The sequence below is a fragment of the Megalopta genalis genome, unplaced genomic scaffold (genome assembly GCF_051020955.1).
Source record: "Megalopta genalis isolate 19385.01 unplaced genomic scaffold, iyMegGena1_principal scaffold0095, whole genome shotgun sequence".
NCBI lineage: Eukaryota > Metazoa > Arthropoda > Insecta > Hymenoptera > Halictidae > Megalopta > Megalopta genalis.
In genome coordinates, this window is record NW_027476164.1 from 605416 (window position 1) to 632422 (window position 27007).

Below are 27007 nucleotides of genomic sequence, written 5' to 3' on the forward strand. Positions count from 1 at the left end.
TTAGTTCTTTATTTTCTTGGCTACTACAGTGAAGTCACGATGCTCCTTCCCTATTCTCTTGCGGAATGATACGTCACCATAACGAAAGCCCCTGTAATTAATCCTTTCCAAGACCTTTAAGCGGCACCTCCTCGCGATGATCTGCGCGTAATTGGAAGTCATGATTGCAGTCACTAACTTCGGTATGCTCAGGAAATTATGGATCATACTATTAATTCCAGTGTAAAATAACGGTACTTTCACTTGCTGTCCATTATTCAGCGCATTGGCAACCTCCACGGACACGCACACTAAGCCCTCGCCAATTTTTTGCTGCTGCATCTCCGGCAGCGTAGCCAGGAACATACACTCCATAATACAATCAATATTATAATATTTGAATAAATTTATCTTGCTGTGTATAGCAATCAGGAAATCTACGTAGCCCCTGGCCGCGTGATGTATGCAATTATCATTGAATCTTTCAAGCCAACTCTTTTGCCCATACGGGTTAGTTAAAGGATCTCTCTGTACCGGATGATCTCTCAATATCTTAATTTTATTGAGAACGACACCAACAACTTCCTCAGTCTTGACGTCGACTGCGACAATGCTGACACCGTCTCTAGCAATTTCCACACAGAGCTCCATGAGCGCTCTGGCGCTACAAGACGCCGATATCAGATTTACGACTTTGCAGATGCTCTCGTTGGTGAAAAAGCTTTTCCATATTACTTCTAATGCTCCCTCCAAAGTATTTTCCGTCAGAGACTCGAACTCGATTTCTCCACCATTTATGGAGCCCCACTGAATGCAGGATTGAGTTTTAGTTCTGGAACTGAACGAAAAGAAACAATTAATTAGTATGCATGTATTTTGCAGCTTCTGATGGCGTGTGGTATAGTAATATTAAACGGTATATTAAACGACGGAAGCTTTAATCGAATCAAGTCGGATTACGCACAGAAATGGACAATCTAGGAAGAGGAGACACGATTATTCGAGTCTCGCGGCTCCTTTTTATAATTATCGGTGAATCGATAACTTTGTAGACGACTCGTTTTTATAAGCGAATAAATTGGAAATATTTATACGCCTGGATTAAACACACTTTTCCGTTCCGAGAAACTTGCAATTTCTTGATCCACCCGTTTCGAATGGCACGATGTTTCAATGCGCATACTTCTAAATTCACAATTTCGAAATTATCTGGTTTTTGTAGTTTCTGATTTTTAAGATTCCAATTTCTGAATCGTCCGATTTTCAAATTGACGGTTTTTAAGTTCTCTGATTTATAAATATACAATTTCGAAGTCAGCTGATTTCTATATGATCTAATTTTTAAGATTTCAATTTCTAAATTCTTTGATTTATAAATTCACGATTCTTCAGTTTTCTGAAATTTAAATTGATATCATCTGGTTCCTAAATGTTCTAATTCTTACCGTTTCAATTTCTGAATTGTTTGATTTCTGCATTTACGCTTTATAAGATTTCCGACTTTTAAATTTACAAATTTTTAAATCATCTGCTTCCCAAATTTTCTAAATCTTATCATTTTAATTTCTCAATTCTTTGATTTACAAATTCACGATTTTTAAGTTCTCCGATTTTTAAATGTACATTTTTTAAATTATCTAGTATTTAAATTTTCTAATTTTCAAGATTTCAATTTACAAATTTGAATAATCGTATCTCCTCATCACGTCGTGTCCATCTTCGTGCACTATCCGAGCGTCAATTAGGGAGAATTCTCTGTATCCGGCCAAAATAGAGATTGATTCGTGTCTCGATGAAAAATATATTTTATTTATAAATATTTAAATTCGTAAAAATAAATTGTTCTTTCTTATACCCGACACACGGAAAACATTAGTCAAAACAAGTGACTGAAGAATGTTCGCGGAAAAATATAGCAAAAATGTATGTAACATTCCATTTTAGTTCACTAAGAAATTCTCACTATACTTCACTGGGAAAATTAACTGAGAAAATTCGCCGAAGTCTTCGCACTGATCACTGCTGATTGCTGATTGCTGTTGCACTGATCACAGAATGAGTGTTTCTGTTGACTTCGGCAGGCTATTTATACCGTCCTTGCTAAAGGACAGAACGTCCTAATCAGCAAGGACGAACAATGACAAAAGGATACTACCGGAAAAGATGCGCCAGGTATGAAAACGTCTCCCGTGGAAAACCATTAGCCGCCGCGGCAGGCTATCAGGTAAGCACATGTACCTGCGATGATCGGTCGTGACATACGGATTTTACAAGGATCGGCTCGTTCGGTTAAATTAAAAGAAAAAGAGCAGCGGCGGATTAGGCCGAGCTAGTGGAAATGAGTCAATTGAAGGAACCATCGTAAACAGGCTCGCACCGAGCCTTGATGAAAATTATGATTTGCAAGGGAAAGCAGAACCTACCGGGACTAAATAGGGTCTGGTTATTTACGGCACCATTGTTATTGGATCTATCTACAGGGTGAAGTTATCGAAAACATGCTCCTACAAAAGTTGTTTAGCATGAAAGAGGGCATTCCATGGTATGGAGAATTTTCCTGCAGGTATAGTGATGCGGGAGATATCCAAGTGGAATTAATATTTTTAAATGCCATCTTTGTATAGCGATGCCGAGATCTGTTAAATACGAAAAATATAAGGATATGAAACAGTTATTTCATTATGTAACGCCTGTGTATCATGACTATTTCAAAACACCGCCTCATAAAGAGCGAAAATAAATAATAGCAATATCTTATTTTAAGTTTAACAATATATAAATATATTTAACGTTCAAAATAAGAAATGAGACTCCTATTTTATTTATTGTTATTATTAATAAACAAAATTATATGGATGAATAGAAAATATATTTCAAATGATATTTAAAATTTCATAATTGAAATTAAATGATTATTACAATTGAGAGAGAGAGACTAATTATGAAAATGATGTAAGTCCATTTAAAGCCAGCAAACATGTATTATTTTGGTTAAATTACGTATTGATAAATTAGTAGAATTTTATTTTTTTATACATAATATAACAGCTGTCTGTTGAAACGAACAACGTGATATTATTTCATGTAGTAAAATGATATAAATGCAATGCATATGCGACAAATGAACGCAAGTCGCTAGCTGAAATCTACATGCATTCGACTGTGCACTAGCAAAAGTCCAAAAAAGCTGTTATTTAAATTAATTTCTCAATGCCATAAATAAAGTTTTTATTTTAAAATAAAACTTTTTTTAATAATCGCGCTATTTGTCATAGCGTGTCATAGCGTATTGGGGATCTCAATTTTGTATCGCGCCTCGGGCACCAGTACACATTAATCCGCCAATGCTTCGGAGGGCTGTTTACTTCGCCCTTGCTGAAGGACAGAGAACCTCGTATTCGTCAAGGACGAACAATGCCGGCGAAAAAGATGTCGGGCGTGAAAATGCCTCGCGAATACAACCCTTGGTCGCCGAGGTCGGCCATCAGCTGTATGTATACAGTGACTCCCACTGATATTCGAACACTTTTCAAGGCGCAATTTAACTTTTTTAAAATTAGGGTAGACGACTTGAATTTTTTTTAGATGATAGAAGGGCCTGTATAATAGACAATGACTAATCTACTTTGTTACAATTTTGCTATAACATGCTTGGAATGACAAAATAAAGTAAAAGACTCTCGTTGTTTTACTTTCTTATCTGAGGAAGCTACTTTTGATCACTTTTAGGCTAATTTTGCCGATTTTGTCGATTTTTCGAACTTCGAGATATTTAACTAATGTATGTTCGATAAAAAATATATAAATAATTTAAATATACAGGGAGTTCAACAAATTATTCTAACAGCCGAAAATGAGGGGTAGCTGAGGTCATTTGAAATAACCTTTTCCTTTGCGAAAATACAATCTGCGACTTCGTTTACGAGTTATTAACGAAAAACCTTGACCAATGAGAGGTGACGGCGCGAAGTTCGGACCCGAAATAATGTGTAATTTAACCGTGACAGCTGTTTTAATATTCTAGTGTGCATGACACCTTGTGTGTAACATATGAAATTTTTAAGCAAGGTGTACAGTGAAGATTAACAAAGTACGTAAATGATATTTTAACTTAAATAATTCCGTGTCCGAACACAGTTCAACGAATGATTCGCAAAGCTAATTGAATAAATAATAATCGCGTTAAAGGACGTAAGGGATATGTTTGTTAGAGAAATATGAAGAATATTATCAATAAGATACTCACCCAAATCCACTTCATGCACGGAAATGTGTGGAGGATAGTGCATTGACCACATTTACGTACTTTGTTAATCTTCACTGCCCACGTTGCTTAAAAATTTCATATGTTACACACAAGGTGTCATGCACACTAGAAAATTAAAACGGCCGTCACGGTTAAATTACTTACTATTTCAGGTCCGAAATATTAGTAAATATTCTCCAGACGTTCTAAAGTAATGGTGAACAGCGTTTTTCTTAAAAATATCACTGTTACGTAGTAAAAAAAAATCCGGAAAGTTCTTGCTTCGTGATTTGTTCAATACTTCGAACGCGGCTCAAGTCCGCTTCTGTCAAAGCCTTGTGCTGCGGACTCTCTCGCGGACTCTCTCTCTCTCTCGCTCTCTCTCTCTCTCTCTCTCTCGCACCGTCACCTCTCATTGGCCAGTGTTTTTCGTTAATAACTCGTAAACAAAGCCGCAGATTGCATTTTCGCAAAGGAAAAAGTTACTTCAAATGACCTCTGCTACTCCTCATTTTCGGCTGTTAAAATAATTGTGGATCACCCTGCATATCATTAGTTAATTATATTTATTAATAATGACAAAATCTATAAATTTCGAATACTTCTTTTGAAATATGAAAGGTAATTATTTAAAAATAAAAAAGGATGTTTATATTATGAAATCTAATGAAAATGTAAAAAATGCGTCTTGTAAATCTCGGTAAGTTATACGCATGCTGAAAATTTCATTGAAATCGTTTAACGCAATGGTAAGTTACAAGCGTTAAAAAATTGTAAAAATTGAAAATTTCTCACACTTATTGATCAAAAGTGTAAAAAATCGGAAAAAAACTGCGATTTTTGCGATCATTAATTATTTACAGCTCGTACGAAGGTCAACCGATTTCAGTGAAATTTTTAACATGTACATAACTTATCGTTATCTAAATAATAAATGTATAATTATAATTATTAATATTATATAAATAATAAATTAAATTTTTTAAAATAGAAAAAAACACTATTTTCAAAATAAACCATTAAGAAACGATTAAGATTTCCGAATGATTCAATTTGTATTGCGCTTGTCAACCCGATGATGAATTGTAGACAATATCGATCTATCCGTGCGAAGCAGTATTTTCGTGAAAACGTTACTCTCCCTTATACATTTTAGTATTTTACAGTATTATATATATCGCCCGCAGCTGTTCGCCAAAAGTCGAGTCGGAGGCGAGTTTTCGTCAAGTCCCTCATTTCTTTGTGCTTTCTACGAGACAAAACGCTTTTCTGATTTATTACCTGCTACGGTTAATCCTTGGCATCCGCAGATACTTTCAATGTAACAATCAGGCGCAGCCATAAATTCGGGTCTACTCACGCGAAAACGGACACCGTTCGGAGTACTCTTTCGGATTTTGTTTAAATATGACTACGTTGTAGCTTCTAGCGACTACGATGTTAATTATAATAATAAAATGGAATTTACAATAAAATAAAATATAATAACATAATAATTTTACCGAAAACGATTTCTAAAATGCTATTTTTTTAATAATTTCCTAACACTTATTGGATAAAATTAAATTGAATTTAACAAAATTATTGAATTAAATTAACGAAAATTATTTATATTTATATAATAATTATTATTATTGGAAATTAAATCATTTAATTAAAAAAAATTATTCGAATGCTTTAGTTGCTAATTTAAAAAATCTTCTTCTGATTATTTAAAAATCATCTTAATTATCGAAACAACTTCTCGTGTTGTTTCGAAAATCTTTTAAAAATTAGTGTTATCCTCAAGGTTGTTATTATCATTAAATATATTTTGCTACGTATTTGCCGAGAATAAAACAGTTTAAACAAACATCAGATATTAATGATTATAAAATTGAATACTCTGAACAATTTTTGAAAAGTTATTTCAACTCGAGAAATTTTTCTGTAAAAAAAGGTCAGAGTCTCGTGTTTTATTCCAAAAAATTCTTAAAAATTGCTTAAAAATAAGTGTTAAACTCAATGTTCTCGTGGACAAGAAATATTAATATTTTCTTGCAAACGTAAAAATACGCTCGCTCCAGATAAAAAATTGTTTAAACAATCGCTTCATACAATTATAAAATTGAGCATCCGTGATGCTCGTCAAGCCATTGCTGCATCAAAAAACCGTACTAAAAACCATAAAACATAAAAACGACATTAAATACATAAACAATAATCGACGAATAAAACCTGGGAAATCGAAACGAACGGATTAAAAATTCAACGAAAACGTTAAAATTTTCCAAAAGAAAGATACGCAGCGAACATATTTCACGGCATATTCTGGCCGCATGACGTACCGCCAAATTTCCAGAAGAATTCATGTTCGCCCGGTGCTCGCATCAACCAAAAAACTAATCTCGTTTCGAATGGAATCGAGCGAATTGTTTCACGCTGAGGAGAATGATTCTCGGCTGACGGGGCGCGATGAATTTAAAGTTGATTTCGCATACAACGCGCACAGGTTATCGCGAGAGAGCCGCCCGTATCTCGGCTACTGTCCCATTATTTCGCGGCGGCCATATTGGTTTCACAGGGGTCCACGGAGGTCCACAGGAGCTAGCGGAAAATCGAAAAATCGGTGACGATCGGCCGGCCGCGGTCGGTTCGGTATCGGTGTTTCTATTACGCTCCTGTCCCGGAATTAGTATTACTTCCGTTCGCGGAATCACGTTATTTTAACAGCGACAGTGGAACAAAAGACTGTATCGAACGGTCCTCTCGATTTGTGCACGCTCGCGCGCTGCGCATCGTGGGAAATCTGGTCGTTAAGCGAATAGGTTCGCGTCGATGACGGAAATATAGTCGCGACCCGCGTCGTAACCTACCGTTATCTCGATGGACCCTTAAATTATTCGGTTGATTGCTGTTGCCGCACCGCGGACGCGCTGGAACCCCGTTCGAATTTCCCGCCAATCGGCCGTGATCGTCGCGATGGGTGCGCAGAGCACCAAGAGGTGAGCGAAACCACCCGCTCGAGGACACTTATTAGGCCGCGGTCACGCTTCCGGACGTGATGATAACTGACGACGAATTTTATCTCGTAGATTCGAATCCTATTTACACGTCGCGAGACAATCTTTTCTCGATCTCGTTATCGGTTCTTCGGAGATTTCAGTTTGAAACTCGAATTGCTGGGAGACGAGTTTCTTTTTTTGCAGACAAATTATCGCGTTTGAGAATTTTTCCCGGTCTATCTTGTGACGCAAGAGGCACGAATTTTTCGTTGAACGATTCTGTAGACGCTCGCGATCGTAACTATATGTTTTTTTTTACTATATTATGAAGCAATAAACATTTCTAAATGAAGCTCGAAGAGTGTCAGACACCGGTGACGTACCATTTTAATGAGGACCGCCGTCCGATTGATTTTAAATGCTAACCCTTTGCACTCGAATGACGACTCTGAGGCGTCAACAAAATTTACCGTACGATCGCTGGAACCACCCTGGCTATGGCAATCGGGATGCGTCGTGTGGTCACTGGGTACACCTTAAATACTAAAACTTTTACCTTTTCACAATAAAATAATTTTGTTCTTTCGGATCTTCATTCTGAATTCGGAAAGAAACCGAAACAGATTTCCAGCCTTGTAATGAGACTGAACAATATTTATTTACTTGATACTTAATCTGTAATTGATCTTATTTTAGTAAATTACGTAATAAATATAATAAGTGGTTATAACAAGGTGATGTTTTTCCTCTATTTTCTAGTAACAAATAATGTAAAAAAGAACATTAATTTGTAAATAATTCATATTCAAATTGGCTGCAAATTTTTACCGTTGTATGAATACGTATGTACTTATGTTACTTATTTAATTTATCCTTGCTCAAAAAATATAATTTTAATGCCTCCGTAAGGTATTGTATGTAAAGTGTTTCTCTTTTACTGTAAGATGTCAATAACTTAAGGACCGCATGTAATTTGTTGTGGTTGTTTGGTTCATTTTGCAGTTCTGTTTTTTTGTTTTCGTTCCTTCTTTCTTCCTCCTCACAATCTAATAAAAATTGTGTGACATGTATCAGGGTGCACTGCTCTCCTGTAATTGCACTCATTATCTGTGATCAAGGGATCATAGGAAAACCAAAAATAATTTTCCGGCACAAGGTTTTGCAACTTGTTTTAACATATGATCAAGGAATAAATGAAATTTATGACGATTACAGATTAGAAACCTGTATTGACATTTTATCGGATCCGTGGTTAAAAGTTACAACAAATGTCATAAAAAATGCATGGAATAAACTGCTACATAATAATCCTGATGGCCCTCCAATTCAATCACACATGGGAGAATTTGAACCTGATTGGCCATCAGGCCATCAATTGATCCATTGTAGCGAAATTTTGTGGGCTTCGCAATATATATATATATATCATTTAACATCATTTTACTTTCCCCGATATTTGTTTTTCCTCTTGATATTGTTTTACGGATGGTTTGAAATGGTTTTCAAATCAATCTGAAAATAACGTTCTACTCATCCGTGCATTTGACTGCGATTTAAAAATTACAGGTAATGAAAGTACATGTTTCAAAGCTCTTGGGTTTTTATATTTATAAATTACAATAGGCATAATCTTATGAGTATCTAATGCATTTGCACATAAGCCAATTGTAATTCTATCTTTTTTCGCCTCATGCCCACTAAGACTTTTTGTTCCGCGTTAAAAGTATATAGAAGATATTTATAGTAATAAAGCATACGCGGCTCGACCGCTCGACCCAACACCGTCCCTACCATACAATAGATTCCGAAAATTACCAAACGACCCCACTTGTACTGCAAGCGTCTTTCCACAAACAAATAAGCGACCGTAGCAATAATATCTAATTATCCGAAAAGCCGTTATTTCCTGCCTGTAATATTTCCTTCAACGCTGCCTACATCTGGTCGTCAAAATTCTCTCACCGTCACGTATTCCCTTTACCTTCTGCACAACACCAACTACCCAAGGTAATATCTTTTTCCCCGGTCTTATTACCTGCGACGGTCAATCTTCGAGACACGCGGATTCTTCGCGAGATTCACTCACAGGTACGATTCATACCTGCAAGTGACTGTTAGTTCGGGGCGGTCACCTTTTCCCTTGCTCACAATTTTTTGACCTATTACTCAAAACGACCGCTTCCCTTTCTAGATCCAATCCGAGTATCTCAGTAAAAACTTCACAGCCCTAACGACTCTTCTTAAAAAGCAAAACAGATAACGAACGGTCAGATACTAACCAGACACCAACGCGTAAAGACTTCGGTCAAGACTCCGTCGATAGTCTTACCATCAACTCAATTCATTCTAAGCCAAGTGCAGTTAATCATCCTAGCGTTAAAAATTGTTATGTTATGTTAAAATATAGTGTTATTGATATCAGCCAGTGTTAAAACCATTCTTTATAAACTTACCATCAGTATCACTCGTAAGAGTCATAAGGAATCGCGCAGACTCGGTATCATACACGATTGAATCGGAGACTTACGACCTCCGTAGATCTAACAGTTCATTGTTCGATCTCACCGGGAACGTTCTTCTCCAGCCAATGTTCTTGTTGGAAGTGCTTTCCATACAACTCCACTTTCGTCCATATTGTAAACATTTTCCAAACCTATATTTTCTTTCTCTACCATTTTTTCAAAATTAATTATAAAAGCATTTGTTGCATCCTGATCAACACTAGCGTTCTCCCTGTCTATGTTTGATAAGCGTATGCCATGTTGTCTCTTAAATCTTGTTAACCACCCATGACTCGCTTTAAATCCCGAATATGACATAAAATTTTCTTTTAATTCCGCCACCTTGTCTAATATAAGAGCATCGGTTATACGGTCGCCAAGTATTCCTCTTTGTACGAACCATGATAATAATTCATTATTTAGTATCTCGTAATAATGTAGCTTTACTATTTTTTGTCGCTGAAGTTCGCGTTTATTTTTGTTTACAAGCGCAGTCATTTTTGTAGCATCACGTGAATGCGTTGAATTGTTCTAATACCAACGCCATATTTTTCTCCAATATTTTTAATTGACAGTCCTGTTTCTCGAAGATCTTTCAAAACGTTCAAGTGTTGCTGCACGTTTAATGACTTATATTTTTTTGTCGATACCATAATATTAATAGTAAAGCTATGTGTATGTAATTTAGAGCATAAAACGATTTTAAAAAACGATATTAATTGTCACAATTTATATATAACTAATTACACTGTCCGACACGATTTTTGATTTCCTATAACCACTATGAAATTCTTGTAGAGCTTCACTTCCCGATCAAGGATCCGAAAACCGAATTGCTCCATCACCCTCAGTTTTCGAAGAAAACGAGCTTTTGTAAAAACCCACAATTTGCGACAAAAATGAGGTATTGCATGAAAAGAGTGAAAATGTTAGGAAGTTCTAATCGGTGCTAAAAGATAGAGGACAGTTTCCGGAATATAGTGGCATGAAATTTATTAATTGTTTTGGGTCCTAAATAGCAATAAATTAATGTCAAAGTTTAAAAAAGTGTCGACGTGCGCAGTTTCTTCGTACTATTTTTGTATTTTTAAACTTTGACATTAATTTATAGTTATTTAGAACCAAAAACAATTAATAAATTGCATTCCACTATATTTGGAAAACTTTCCTCTATCTTTTGAGATCGATTAGAACTTTCTAACGTTTGTACTGTTCATGCAATAGCTCATTTTTCTCAAAGATTTTGGGATCTTACAAAAGCTCGTTTTTTTCGAAAATGAAGCAATTTGGTTTCCGGATCATTGATCGAGGAGTGAAGCTCTACAAGAATTTCATAATGGTTATAGGATATCAGAAGAAAAGGTTGATTTTGTGGAACAGTGTAATTATCAACAACTTGTGAGACAGGAGAGAGAGAGAGAGAGAGAGAGAGAGAGAGAGAGAGGGAGAGAGAGAAAGAAAATGAAATTCGGGTCGAACGAAAATACCTGATAATTTATGATAGGCAGTGGTCAAGGTTATGATGACCAAACACGACATTTTTAGACCATATTTATTCATTATACGTAGCAAGTAAGTTATTTTATTTACGAAAAAAAGTATTAGAAAAACCGATTCTTAACTATACATATGTGAAGTATTAAAGGCAACGTCAAAGAAGGTATGTATTGCTCAGATTGTCCACAAAAATAGATAATTTTTGAAGAGGATATACGATTATTCGAGCCTTGCGGTTTGTTTTTGCAGTTATTTCTGAGTTTTCGATCGCAATCGAGACAATTCTTGTGCGCGATCTCAGCGCTAATTAGGGTGAAATTATTGCATATGCCTCTAAATAGTATTTCTATATTATTATATTAATAAATACAACTATATTACAGATAATGATATATAATAATATAATAATATAATATAATATTATTATAATATTTTAGAGTTACGAATTGTCAACGATAAATAAAAACGAGCCGCAACGCTCGAATAATCGTATCTACGCTTCCTAAATTGTCCATTTCTGTGGACCATCTGTGCATCAGATAGGGCGACATTACTGTATGTCGTTCGAAAGGAAATATGCTATAGGGAGGACAGTGAAGTTATGCTATAGAGAGGACAGATGTCTTTATCCGACGAATATTCGACGCGCCTACGTGTTCGACGGACACTGTGAAGAAACAGTTTACTCTATTTTTCGATCAACCCTAGAATTTTAAGAGATCTTGAAGAATAATCGAACAACAAGGAAGAACGACACTGTTTAGATACGAAATTCTCGAAATTCAACGTCGATAGCGCATGGGTTGCAGATGTGACGGCGAAGAACAAGGGCTGGATCCGAGGCGTCGTTTTCCTGTGAAAACAAGAATCGACACATCGCTATTGTCCGAATCGTTATTACCAGTAAATAAAATAAAATACACCAATACCGAAGTAAATGTTAATTTGTCTCGATGGCTCTGTTCTGAAAAATTTCACGAAAACAAGGGACAATAGCCTAAAGAAAGCAGGTATAAGATCGGGTGAAGAGCGGACTTGGTTGTCATGGGACGCGACACTCGGAACTATACTTGTAACGTACGTGTACATTAAGGGATGGGTTCGAAGAGCGAAGTTAAGGCGCGTAAGTTTCTGGTTAAAATGACTCTGTTTATTGCGTGTTTTGGGGTCTTATATACTTGGGGACAAATCAGGGTGGGGGATGTAAGAAGCTTGAGGTTTAAAGCCCATTTTTTATGGGTGGTGAGTCAGAGAGCTGATTTGCAAGTTCGAGGTTGAACCCTACAGGTAACTCAGGTAATTCAGGTAATTTATTACTATAGGTAATTCAGGAGGTGACGTAAGGGTCTAGGAATTATCTTCAGGTAGAAGCCCCCGCTTCACACTCCTCTTTGTAGATTTGATTTACTCCGTAAATCAGAAGCTGACTTTGAAATGTTTCTTCCTGTTGCTTGGAAGGCTGAGAGCGGCTGGGAAGTCGTCAGGCCATCTTATGGTGTTGCTCGTAATTTCAGGAACCGTCGATATTTCTTGGATCCCTGCTGGTGGGCTCCTGGGGTTTGTTGCGTATCTAACGGTTTCGTATTGCGTGGCTCCGACTGTTTGTATGTTTTCTTGACAACAAATCTTGATGCATAGGGTGTGTGGTACGAGTTTTGATAGATAATAGAAAATTCTAAGTTTGTATAATAGGTAAATTATTAAAAGACCCAACGCGGCGTATCCAAGATACGTTACAACTGATACGGCTATTTCTTGGGTGGTTTTAATTCGGTGTCGTTGTGAAACACTTACGAGGGTTCTTTCCATGTCGTTTAAACTGGTTATGTATCGATTGAAATTTGGAGTAACTCGCGGCACTAATGGTAATTGGTTAAGATTCTCTAAGTCCAGTTTTAATACTGCATCTGAAATACTATAATTGTAAATCGCTATATCGGTTTCATACGTCATTCCTCCAATTTTCATAATATCATTGGTATAGAGAAAAGTACAATCGGAATTACTACTGATTTTAACTGGTTGGTCGATTATGATTCTACTGTTCTCCTTACAAAAAATGTTCACAGTGATGGATTTTTCCGGTATAATGATGTAGATATTAGGCGCGTACATTGGTATAAACGTTAAATCGTGGATTTTAAATACGAAAAAGGGGCAATCTTGGTCTTTACAGTCCATATAGTTTGTGTGCTGTGTCGGTTGCGTACGTTTATAAATTTTTGCGAGTGAGGTGCTTCTACAATAATGATTTAAGCATGTCAGATCTATAGCAATAAATTGACCTTCGAGTTGTAATATATGTTCATGTTTCAGTATAGGTGCGATGAAAGTTGAACCCTTCCTGTAGGGAATGGAATACAATTTTATATGAGTCCATTCATCGTCTTCTAATAGTGGAATAACAATAGTGTATATAGTGATCTTATCATTTACTAACGTAAGCTTAAGTGTGCTGATGTCTAGTTGTGTTTGGAAGTTGCTTAATTGGGGGGATATGTGTGAGACGAGAGAACCTATGAGCATAAGCAATTCGATGTGTGTGAGCTTGTCATTAATTCTTTGCCTAAACAGTTTATGTTGATCTAGGAATTGAGGCAAAGTTTTGCTATTCAAAATTGATCTAAACATAATGGTTTGGTTCTGAACTATTTTCGAAAGTTTGGTGTCCTCGTCGTACAGTTTGTCGATATTTTGGTTTATGAGCGTATTCGTCTAAGGTACCAAATAATGCCTTGGAAGCTGAACCTATGATGCTCAATATTCCTCGTTTGGTTCGATGATATAGGCTGGAGCTAAGCTTGTTATATTTGTGGTTAAGTCGTCTAAATTTTCCTGACAAAAGAGCTAGATTCTGATGGTTACATTCTTTGCAAATCTCTTCGATATTGTCTATTAGTTTCATAACTTTGATTGGGTCGTCGCGGATGTCGCTAGGGTTAATGAAAATGTTAATTTTCACCTCATTGTGGTATATTAGTGCCTTTTCGATGATTTTGCTTATTATTTGGGAATGGTTTGAATCCTTCAAATGCCTGGAAGGTAAATGGTATGGTTTTAGTCTATTTCCGTGCACTAAAAGGGTTTTGGAATCGTTAATTTCTATTAAATAGTTAGGCTTGCGATTTTCGAGGATAGTATATGGGCCGTGCCATTCAGGTGAGAGTTTGTTTTTTCTGTGATCGTCGTGTAAAACTACCAAGTCTCCCTCATTATAAAGGCTTTGGATTCTAATTTTCTTGTCTTGTTTTGCTTTATAACGGGTTTTGTTAGCCTGAATGGTTATTCGTGCGTATTTGAGATAGTCGTCATGTTTTTGTTTCCAGAGTTTGAATAATTCTTGTTGGCTTAAGGCGGTAAATTTGCTTGTCGTCCGAATGTTAATTCGAATGGCGAGTAACCGGTGGTGGAATGAATTGACGTGTTAAAGGCCGTCGAAATAAGTTTTAAGTGATCGTCTCAATCGTTGGTATTTTCTCCAATGCTAGTGCGTAACAAATCCTTTACTGTACCATGTGTTCTCTCGAGAGATCCGTTACTCTGCGGGTGAAAACTAGTTGTTTTGATGTGTCGAATTTTAAAAAGCTTCTCAAATTGTTCCATTAGCTTGCTTATGAAATTTTGTCCTTGATCTGTTAGGATGTGTTTTGGCGAGAAGAATATATATATATATATATATGGTTTATCAAACCATCGATAATGGTTTCGGCCCTTTGGTTGGAGAGTGGGATGAGGATAAGATATTACGTGAGGTACTCTTGGATCGAGAGAATAAGCTGATTTCCTTTGTTGGTCAGGGATAGAGGACCAACTATGTCCATGGCAATTTTGTCATTTAGGTTGGTAGGGGTGTCGGTTAAAATGGCTTCTTCGCTAGGTCGTATACGCGTGAGTTTGTTGCGTTGGCAGATATCGCAAGTTTTGATGTATTTTTGTACGTCGTCGCTAAGTTTGGCCCATAGATGGTTTTGTCTAATTGTTTCTATCGTTTTGTTTTCTCCTAAATGTTTAAGGTTCTCGTGTGTTTCTCGAAAGACGTTAAATTTTTCTTCTTCCGAGTATTCTCGAATGGGCGTGGTAGCGAACGAGGTTTGTTTGTTTAAGAAATGCTCTGCTCTGCTCTGCTCTGCTCTCTGCTCTGCTCTGCTCGCTGCTCTGCTCTCTGCTCTCTGCTCGCTGCTCTGCTCTCTGCTCTCTGCTCTCTGCTCTGCTCTGCTCTGTTCTCTGCTCTCTGCACTGCTCCGCTCTGCACTCTGCTCCGCTCTGCTCTCTGCTCTCTGCTCTGCTCTGCTCTGCTCTCTGCTCTGCTCTGCTCTGCTCTGCTCTGCTCTGCTCTGCTCTGCTCTGCTCTGCACTGCTCTGCTCTGCTCTGTTTGCCAACTCGCGGACGAATGAGGAGTTTGAGGTCAGACACGTGGAACACGTTTGTCTCGAGAGAGGCAATGGCAACACACGAGAGTCAACGGCAACACGCGAGAGGCAGACGATTCTACACGCACGGAGAGAGAGAGAGAGAGAGAGAGAGAGAGAGAGATCTTCGTGCACACGCTCCGAATCCGCGACGCGCGTCGCGACGACGGCATGACAGCGGTAACCGGCCGATTGTCTCTTGACACTTTGACAGTCTCGGCGGTCCCGGCACTCTCGATGCTGACGGACGCGCAATCATTGTTTCAACACGCCAATAACACGTAGTATTCTAGCGCGAATCTTTGCAAAATATCCATTTCTTCAGCATTCTCCCGAGGAACGTAGGTTCAAAAATACGTCCACAAGAATCTTACGTTTGAATTCTGAACATTTATAAAGTAACACAACGAGAGATCGGTTTGATCGTTCGTGATTACTGCGGCTTCGATATCAATTATGACAAAAATGACTAAAACAAAAAAAGAACAGTGAAACTATTCGTAAAAAAATTTTTAAATACTACCCAATTGTTTTCAGCTTGACGAAATAATTGAAGAACGAACGAGACCGTCGACGCACACAGCTACGAAGTCTTGCAATTAGCACAGACAATTTTTATTTTGCATAAATAAGCCGCAGTCCAACAATACCAATTTTAAATTGCCTATCTAAACAAAATCGTTTCACTGTTGCACCTTGATTTTGACTTTGACGATGGAACACGACTACTATTCATTAACTTGATCGCAATCTTCTTTGAGGTCGCCTTATCGCTCGTTTGACAAAGTTCGACGTACCATCGAGCCTTCTTCTATTCCTTATCAGCATAATAGGATTTCGGTTACAATGCGGTTGCAATGCCTTTACATTTGCGACAATGAAGCAGGGTCGAAACTGCATAAGTAGCTCTTCCAACAAATGGACGCAGCTTCTTCGATGACTCTATGATTATTACTTATTATTTCCTGTTATTTATTATTTATTATTTCCTGTTATTTATTATTTATTATTTGCTGCTATTTATTATTTATTATTTGCTGCTACTTATTATTTATTATGTATCACGTATTATTTACTATTTACTATACATTATTATATATATAATATATAATATTATAATATAATAATATAATGTATAATATATATATATATATATATATATATATATATATATATATATATATATATATATTATTTACTATCTATTGTTTATTATGTATTATCTACTATCCAGTGAAAATCTGCCACGCTGATGGAAACTTGAAGAATGTCGCACGCAACCGTAGATGACTCTCGACAAATAGATAAATAATAATATACTGGAACAACGAAACGTAGTCGCAGAGCAGCAATCTTTCAGCGGGATTTGTGAATCGTTCTCGAGATTTATCGCATCGGATCGCCTTGTGCTGTTTCCCAGGCTTATCGGGCTCGCTATTCTTCTCTCTTTGCACTTAATCACGTAAATGCAAATCTCTCGGTTCGTTCCATTTCTGAACACGTGTCGTCGCTCGCCTCCCTTCTTTCTTTCTTTTTCACAACGAAACCGGACGACACACACACAGATGCCGGAACAGTATTCATGCTCTGACGTAATTGTTTTAACATGGTTAATCATCGAACTCTTTGTTTTTCGATGAATGGAACGCTGCGAGCAGCATCGAGGAATCGGTTCGCAACAAAAAAAGAAAAAAGACCGAATCTTCAACCGAGTCGAAAGTGAACGCTTTCAAAAACTACATCTCGCGACGAACATGTGTGACTCGGATGGAAGCTCGCCAAACCACACGTGTTCGCCAATCCAGAATTAACGGAATCGTCGATTATCGGCACACCACGACGTTTCGCGATAATACAATGAATTCTTTCTAATTCGCGATCAAATCGTGCAGAAAAATGGTCAATTTGGGAAGAGGAGACGCGATTGTTCGAGCCTCGCGGCTCGTTTTTATAGTTACCGATTGTCAACAACTTTGATAATAATTTTATAATTATATATTATATTATTATATAATATTATTATATATTATATTATTATATAATATTATTTTATAATTATATTATATATTATTATATATTATATTATTATAATAAACGGTTATCCGTTTATTGTAATAATAATAGAATAATCGCATCTCCTCTTCCCGAATTGTCAATTTCCGTTTCCAAGCCGTGGGTCAATCAGGGAGAATTTACTGCACTCGGATTTCTCCAGATGCAATCGCATTCTCGAAGAATTATTCGACCGGCGCGCCTCCGACAATCGTTTCGTCGCAGTGCTCGAATAATTATTTTATCGAAGTGCTAAAAATTAGCGTGAGCTTGATAAAAAATTCAGGACGCGGCACATGCGTGCAAAATCACTTCCAGAAGCGTATACGCGTATATCGAAAAGCTGCAAATTTACCGGAAGACACTTTACGACCGAAAATCTGTCGATCGTCGAACCGACGTAACTCGATGCAATTTCCTGCCGATCCGCAGAAATCGAATGCATTCGTTGCAGTTGGACAATTCGAATACATCGAACGGATGTTGTTAACGGATGTGTTAGGATGTTTTACATCCTAACAATTGCCTGAATAAAAATGCTTCTAGTTTCTGGACAACAAAACGTACCGCGAGGCTCCTTTTCCCAAATTGTTTATTTTTGTGCGCGATCTGAGCGCGAATTAGGGAGAATTTACTGCAGTACCTACTTTGTGACGACAATTGGAGGATCCTTCGGAAAAGGCTTCGCAACGGTACGGTCAAAAGGGAGAAATAGAAAGTTTCTGCCCGTGAAAGTAAACGATCACCGAACGCATCAGGTAAGCCATGTGATATAATCTCGAAACCGAAAAGTGCAGCCCGGTGCTACGCGCGCGCACGCGCTTCCAGAATACATTACGTGAAAGTTACATCAGTGCTGATAAAGCGAGAGCATGAGCATCATCATCATCATCACCATCGGGTCGCGCAGATGAAATATATATCTTCGCATAAACTTTATCCTTCTTTGGACTTTGGATCAACGCGCGCGCGCGGTCTTCTCCTTTTCATACTAAGCTTCTCCTGGCGCGTTACCGTTTTTGCTCGACGACGAGGATTTCTACGGTGAGTGAATTGTGATCATTTTTTATTAACCCTTTGCAGTCGAGTGGTGACTCCGAGACACCACGATTTTAATATTTTTTCTTTATATTTAAACAAATTGTTAATAGCGCTTGAATTTTTCGATTGGTTTTCGTTCAGGTTCTATTAATCCTTTAGAATGTTCAACATTAAACCTAGATAATAATACTAATATCCCCTCCTCGTAAAATATATCTACAAAAAAGCCGTAAAAAATATAATAAATCTTTAAATTCTTCTCTCGAAACTTTGCACTATTTTATATTTTATATTTTATATTGTATACTTCGTAATGGGCATTCGCCTGTGATTAAATAAATATAAAATAAAGTAAAAATGAAATGAAGTGGTATAAAAATAAAATAAAGTGGTATAAAAATAAAATAAAGTAGTATAAAGATAAAATAACGTAATACAAATAACTGAAGTAGTACAAAGATAAAGTAATAAAAATAAAGTAAAGTAAAGTAGCATGAAGATAAAATAACAAGTAACAAGAATAAAATAATACAAAATATTTGGCGTATCCACTTTGAACGCAATCGCGCAAAGATTCGAGGTGCATATAAAAAGAATAAAATAAAATAAGATAAAATAAAATGGAACAAAATAAAATGAAATAACAAAAGCTACTCGACGCATCCATTTTTACCCGATCGCATAAGATCCGCGGTCTATTAATAAGATTAGTCGACGTACGCGATGTACGCGTTTGCTCCGACACGTACCGGCACAATAACAGACAACAAGAATAAGGAAACCGTGTGGATGCAGTTCTGTGATTTCCGATGCACGGAGCAATTTCAACGTTGACAGCGCATATAACACGCGCGCGAGCTCGCATCGCGGCGATGCAAATGCAAATGTTGTTGTGTTTCGCGGGATAAACGGCCAATATACCTTCGTTGCCAGGAACCACCAAGAGTGTTCCGACACCTCTACACACATGTTGCTGCTGTGTTGTACACACGTCCCAAGTGTTTGTTTCTATTGGTGGGAGAGTTAACCACTGGCCGTTGATGTAGTGCACAGAGTATTCAGTAGTATATAAGGGAGACTGTTTGGTACGGGCAACGTATAACCGAGGGAGTTATTCGATGATACGCGTTGCACACGACGCCCGAGGTCTTCGTCTTCCTCCAATTGTTCTCGACGATTTCAAGGAGTTTCTACGTTCCGACGTATTTGTCCGTTCCGACCAGTCTCGAAGAGTTTGTCCGTTTTCACCAGTTTCGAAGGGATTATCCGTTTCGACCGTTTTAAAAAGTTTGTCCATTTGAACGAGTTTCGACGAGTTTGTAACATTTTGGAGGAGTTTGTACCATTTTGAAGCAGTTTGTGCCATTTTGAAGGAGTTTGTACCATTTTGGAGGAATTTGTACCATTTTGAAGCAGTTTGTGCCATTTTGAAGCAGTTTGTGCCATTTTGAAGGAGTTTGTACCATTTTGAAGCAGTTTGTACCATTTTGAAGGAGTCTGTATCATTTTTAAGCAGTTTGTGCCATTTTGAAGCAGTTTGTACTATTTTCCGACCACCTCCAAGCAACAAGTGTCGCGACCGTCGCCGCCGCCGCCGCCGTAGCGGCTCCTAATTAGTAGATTGAATCACCAGGGGTTGACTCACCCTCTCCACGGGGGATCTGAGCAGCGCGCGGTTCCTCCTAGAAGAACGGAGCAGTGTGAAGCGATCCGCTTACAGCGCGAGCGAGCTAGCTGACCGGCGAAGCGTCGCGAAGGCCATTGGAATTTCAGAAATATGCGAACAACTGGACGTTCAATCTTTCTATGAGAGAAAACGCATTCGAGATGCCGCCAGCGAGTTTCACCATGGGAGCCTCTTGGGTTACGTTGACCCTGTCGATGTGCCTATTCACCATCATGCTTTTCCTAGCTGTGCGACACGGCAAGTTTCTCTACGCCCTTAGGAAAGTGCCGTACCCTCCGGCCGCGTTTCCAATCATCGGGAATGCTTACGAGCTGTGCTGCAGTCCGGAGCGTGAGTAGACAGTTGCTACTATCATTACCCTATACCCACGGTGTTTATAGTACGACATTATGCTCGGCGAACGTGTAAATCGACACACTTTGAATAATTAAGTGTTTTTTTTAAATTTTGCTGTTACTTGGGAAAAAATGGCGTTTCTTAATTTTGCTGTTACTTGCAAAAAAAGAAAATGATCTTTTTTAACTTTGATATTGCTTGGAAGAAGAGTCTTTTTTTAACTTACCGTTATTAAAAGAACGACCGCGGATTTTTATGCAAAATGAAAATGTTCTGCACCCAAAGCAAGGAATAATATAGAAACTAACTACGCTTGATTTTTCCTTTGATCATCTTTTAATAGATTAACACACGCGCACAAAATGAACATTTTAAAGTACTTTTAGTTTATGTACTATATTAAATTTGTTTCAAATTTTGCCATAAACATCCGAGAAATGATCTCTACTACACATAGCGATTATCGATTCGAAGGATCGGTAAATTCCAAATTAAATAATCGATCTTAACTAGTCTGCGGATCTTTGTGCAAAATAATTTATAAATTCTACGAGGTGTAGGTTAAATAGAAATGTAATTCTTTTTTACGAATAATTCGAATGAATTGAAGAAAATATATTTGCAATTTTTCCGAAAATCTCTTTTAGAGAGTTCGATATTTTCCCTGCCGCAATGACAGAAAATTATGGCAACGCGAAGCTGGAATCATCTAATTCGAAAAGAAGAATTCTCACCGAATTGTATTATACGAATGTTAGTGGCCGACAACGGTGAACACAGTAATGCGAGAGAGATCGCAAAGTACAATTTATGTAATGTTTCGCACAGTATTTGTTGCACGTATAAAAAGAAAGAACAACGCACCGTGGACGTATAGAAAAAGTGCAGAGAAATGTGTCACGGACGCGTGAAATATCTGGTACACGATGTATGTATCATCTGGAGTGAGTGAAATATATCGTCGGCTACCCGTTCGTGTAGTTTTATTTTCAATTTGACACGATTCGATTGATAACCCCGGGGGGATCGGAAAGCGGAGAAACGCGCTAATCGAGCGAGGAGGTGTACCGACATTCACAATGAACAAGTGTGAGCAGCTTCAATTAATTAACGAGCAACGCTGAGAGAAAGTTGCGATAGCAATATGTCGGGAGATTGGCGAGTTAGTTTTCTCGAGAGAGTTTAAATATCTCGAGTATTTGAGGAAAACTTGTGCATTGAAAAAGACGCGATAGCGAGACGTGCTTTATCTTGTTAAAAATTAAATAGCCTCATTTTTGTGGTTTATTGCAGCACAAGCCGGGGAATAATGGAAGAATCTCTGTCTCTCTCTCTCTCTCTCTCTCTCTCTCTCTCTCGTTTGCTAAATCGAAGCTAATAATAGAAACGAAAAGTCGAGTAAAACACGATGGAACGGCGCATACATTTTGAAAACTCTTAGGAATGCAAAACCGAATAGTTATATGACGAACTGTCTTAATTAATTTTGGGAAGCATCGTTATTTTTATTTGAAGTTTCTAGAATATTTATTCGAATTGTTAGAATCTTTTGGAATCTTTAATAGAATTTTTTGGGATCTTTATTAGAATTTTTTGGGATCTTTATTAGAATTTTTTGAGATCTTTATTAGAATTGTTTGGAATCTTTATTAGAATTATTTGGAATCTTTATTAGAATTATTTGGAACCTTTATTAGAATTATTTGGAATCTTTATTAAAATTATTTGGAATCTTTATTAAAATTATTTGGAATCTTTATTAGAATTGTTTGGGATCTTTATTAGAATTGTTTGGGATCTTTATTAGAATTGATTGGGATCTTTATTAGAATTATTTGGAATCTTTACTAGAATTTTTTAGAACATCCATTAAAATTTTTTAGAATCTTCGTTAGAATATTTCAGAACTTCCACTCGATTTTTTAACAATATTTTGCGATCTCCGTTCGAATAAAAGAAATTCGCCTCGGTAATAAAATCGGCAATAAAATCGACGGTAAAACGTCCGAGGCAATTGAATCGGTTGCACCGATCGGACTATAATTCGAGATGAAGCAAAACGACTAAAAAAAGAGGAACTGTATCGGATCTAAGGCGACTCGTTTGCATGGAAGAAGAGACGATGTTTTGGTGAATTGCATTTTACGAAGAAGATCATAAGGGATCACAGCTAATTAATGATCTCGTCGAGTGAGAGAAGTCAAAGTCCTTTTGGAAACGAAACGAAACGAAACGCACTGGTTTATCGCGAGACCGTTAATAAGGTCGGCGAACAAATCGGACGTTAATCAGAAAAGATAAAGCGCGCGTATGTAGTTCGGAAATAAGTAGCCTGCTCTAAATATGAGAGAAGCAAGGGAATATCGCGCGGCCGAGTGCACGATGGAGAAAACAGGAGAAAAAAGATTTGTCCACCTCGAGTGTTTATTGAATGCTGAAGATAATCGCGAGAGAGCCTCTCACGAGACGAAACGGGACGAAAGAAGAAGCAGGTCGATGTCGCCTGCGTCCTGAATAACGCTACTGTACCGTATAATTGCATGGAATTCTATGAGATTTTTCATACGAACACAACCCCTGGATAAAAGTTGTTCGTTGAAACAACGCCGTTTAAAAAGCGATCGCTATTTTTTTTCAATCTAGACGCAAATTTTTCTTTCTTCACATTTTAAAAAGGATCGTGCCAATGTGACTAAAATATACCGGTTTCGATTTAACAATCTAAATTTCGATTATAATTTCTATAATAATTTAGAATTTCCAATTAAATTTTTCCTAATAAAAACGAAGTCGAAGAAAAAGTTAAATTTCTATGAGAAATCTGCTATATTGTAAATCAAATTTATAATATTGTAACGGTTAAAGGGTTCGACAGATAGAAAACGTCCTTGACATTTGCAAGAACCGGAAATTCCTTTGTCTCTTGATTTTTTATCACTGCCACATGTACTGCAGGCCTAGTCGCAGAGAAAGTCGCCGGCCGCGTACCGCTACCCGGCCGAACGGCCAGCGCGCCCCTACAGCGAGGGTTTGACGATGGCTGCCTCCCCCGCTAAACTAAACGGGGGAAAAGAAGACAGGCGTAGCCTTTTTGGGGGACATAATATAAATAACAGAGGCAAGAAACTGCGTTCTTCATCTCGTCTAAACATTTCGCCGAGCTACTTCACGTTTAACTATTCCGCCGCGCCTCATCTTGTAACCATCCGCACGCGCGTCATTTATAATATATACATCTCCGAATAAAGTCCAGTGCAATTTCAAACTGTGTCCATCCGTTGTACCCCGAACACAACACGCGTTACAATATAATATATTGGAGGTATGGTATAATTATAAATGACCTTGAATAGAACTGGCAAAGATCTATTTCTGCACGCTGGCTCGGGTCAACGATCGTTATTGGTCGAATAGCACAGGATGATATCGAAGAGATTCTTTCGAACAGCGCGAAATTCCGTTCTCAACAGTGAAATTTTCACTGCGCGACACAGACTAATGAAACTCGCGGCAACGAACCAGCTATTAATAGAACGAAGATAACAAATACAATACGAATCTGCATCTTTTTCTAATTTAAAAATAAAAAGATAACGCTAAACGATAAAACAAAACTCAACGAAAACAATACAGAAGAAAAACAGTGCAATATAATTAACGTAAAATCTTGTTAAAAGTGTTTATGTAAATATTACTACTCTAGTAGTCGCTTAGTCGCTTTCACACGGAGAGATCTGTTTAATTGATTTTTCTCGCTGACAATGCAAAGAACAAACAACACAAGTCAGTATTACAGATCTTCCTAACGCTAACTGATCTGTTACAGAAGCCTTCAAGAAGATGATCAACTGGGGAAAAGAGTTGGGAGATATGTACTTAATTTGAGTAGGCACACACACACACACATGCATGAGGCCCTTTATATTTCTCTATAAAGCTGAAGCGGTTCAGCCATTATTGAGCAGCAGCGTTCACAGTGACAAAAATCTGGAATACGAATATCTGCAGCCATAGCTTGGCTCCGGCTTGTTAACTAGCACTGGTAAGCATTTTGCATTTTGTTCATTTACTCATACTTTTATTTTATTCATTTTCTCATTATTTTATTTTCATCATTTTCTCATTATTTTATTTTGATCATTTTCTCATTATTTTATTTTGATCATTTTCTCATTATTTTATTTTGTTTATTTTTGAATGAAAAGATTTAATACAAAAATTGAATACATAAATTGAATATAAGAATTGAATATAAGAATTGAATATAAGAATTGAATATAAGAATTGAATATAAGAATTAAATATAAGAATGGAATACAAAAATAGAATAAGAAGAACTCAAATAAGAAGAAATCGAATGAGAAGAATTCGAATAAGAATTGAATACAAAAATTGAATAGAATAATTATGAAATAGAATAATTGAATAAAGAGAATTGAATAGAGAGAATTGAAGAGAGAGAATTGAATAGAGAGAATTGAGTAGGGAGAATTGAATAGAGAGAATTGAATAGAAAGAATTGAATAGAAAGAATTGAATAGAAAGAATTGAATAGAAAGAATTGAATAGAAAGCATTGAATAGAAAGAATTGAATAGAAAGAATTGAATAGAAAAATTGATACCTTAAAATGCATATCAGTTGTGTAGATGATCTACTTCGATCAGTAGAATGTAGAAACATGTTTCCAGGTAGATCGAGCACGATATAATGAATGTACAGATATCGGATCGGTGTTGTTCACTTTTCGAACACTCGAATCTTTTCGTCGCAGACACGAGGCTAGTAAATAGTCGTTGCAACGATTACCATCAGTTGAATCATTGAAATATTCCGCTAATGTTTCGACATTCCTTGACATCCCGTGCGACGTGTATTCATTTCAAATTGTGTACATTATCTACGATAACTTACATAATGGATGTCTATGCAGGTTTCCGCATATAGACAGTCGAATTAATTTTAGCTACGTTAGTCAATAAAAGCGAACGATGTTAAACACCAGTCGTGCTCATCTATTGGTCGCTGCATTCGCAGAAGAAACGTATTAAATTAGCTTCCTGAAAACCAATTAATTGGAACGATAATTACGTTGTCGTTATCACTACCTTTTGCGTTCAATGTAACCGATTCCCTTGGCGTTTGATCCCACAATTCTTCTCACAATTTTTTGTTGCGAATTCAGTTGTTTTTTTTTCTTTAAATAATTTGAAAGTTTAGAAATGCTAATTCTTATTAGATTAAATCGGTATGAATCTATGGAACGTACAATTTCTTTATCTTTATCGCAAGTTTACAGTTCTCGAAAGTCTAAAATTCTTTTTCTCTCAAAACTCTAAAATTCTCTTTTTCTCTAAAAAAATTCATCACTCTCCAATCGAACTAAATTAGAAGAAAGACCGAATTTAACAGGCATTCGCGATTCATTCCGTAAATCAATTAAATCAATTTCTTGATACATATCGAAAAAGGTCATTGCTCCGATCACGAGAGTAGTGCCGAGACATTTAGATTAATTTTTAAATTAATTCTTCTTCGTGAATAGATATCGAGAAGATTATGCTAATCTTACGAAGTGATACTACAATAATTTTTGTTTACTTATTTTTGGACTTTAAATCTACCACGATGATAGTTCTATCGGAATCCGACGTCCTCGGTGGACATTGTTTTCCTCCTCTCCTCAGCTTTTTTCTTTTCATTCTCCGCTCGTATTTTCTATGTTCGTGAGCTTGCTTCTTCTTCGAGTGTTTTGCAAAATAGCTGCAAGAGACGCGGCATTGTTTTTGAAAAAGAAGATTAGTAATTTAATAAGTTGGAAAACAAGTTGTCCGAACAAATTTATTATTAGCTCGCTCGCGTGTTTACGAATTCTATGAGGAATATTTTCTCGAATAATTTGCATTAACATTAAATAAAAAAAAACAATCTCACAAGGTTACCGTTGCATCTGATATTTTGTACCACAAGTTCCTACTAAAATTGCAACAGTTATTTCGGAGAATTTATACCAATATCGAAGTAATAATTACCATGATTTGCTACCATACACCTTTTTCGTTCTCTTGCCCTTTGCCCTTCGCTTCCTTTACGGTCTCGACAACTCAATTATACGTTGCGTGGCTACAAAAGAAAATGTTTTTTCCTAAAAATCATCTGACTACGGACGCAAATTTTTGAAATGACTGAAACACATGCCACCGTGGAGCGAGAACTAATACGCATCCTTCGAATTTCAATTACAGTATTCTCTTCGCAATTGGCAAAAATGTTTC

At 37.0% G+C, this 27007-nt stretch overlaps 1 protein-coding gene and 1 pseudogene across 2 annotated transcripts in view; one reads left to right on the plus strand and one right to left on the minus strand.

Annotated features, from left to right (window-relative positions):
* LOC143262195 (uncharacterized) lies at nucleotides 1–20176 on the minus strand. The gene is made up of 4 exons (XM_076528060.1): nucleotides 20054–20176; nucleotides 19632–19788; nucleotides 14955–15207; nucleotides 1–817 (listed from the first exon to the last, which is right to left on the minus strand). The coding sequence occupies exons 1-4, from the start codon at nucleotides 20174–20176 to the stop codon at nucleotides 1–3; spliced, it is 1350 nt and encodes a 449-aa protein (XP_076384175.1).
* The window catches only part of LOC143262196 (cytochrome P450 4C1-like), an 18293-nt pseudogene continuing 11117 nt past the window's right edge, over nucleotides 19832–27007 (plus strand). The window contains exons 1-2 of the transcript XR_013036100.1: nucleotides 19832–20727; nucleotides 24560–24775. The product of XR_013036100.1 is annotated as a cytochrome P450 4C1-like (transcript). The remainder of the gene's footprint in view (nucleotides 20728–24559; nucleotides 24776–27007) is intronic.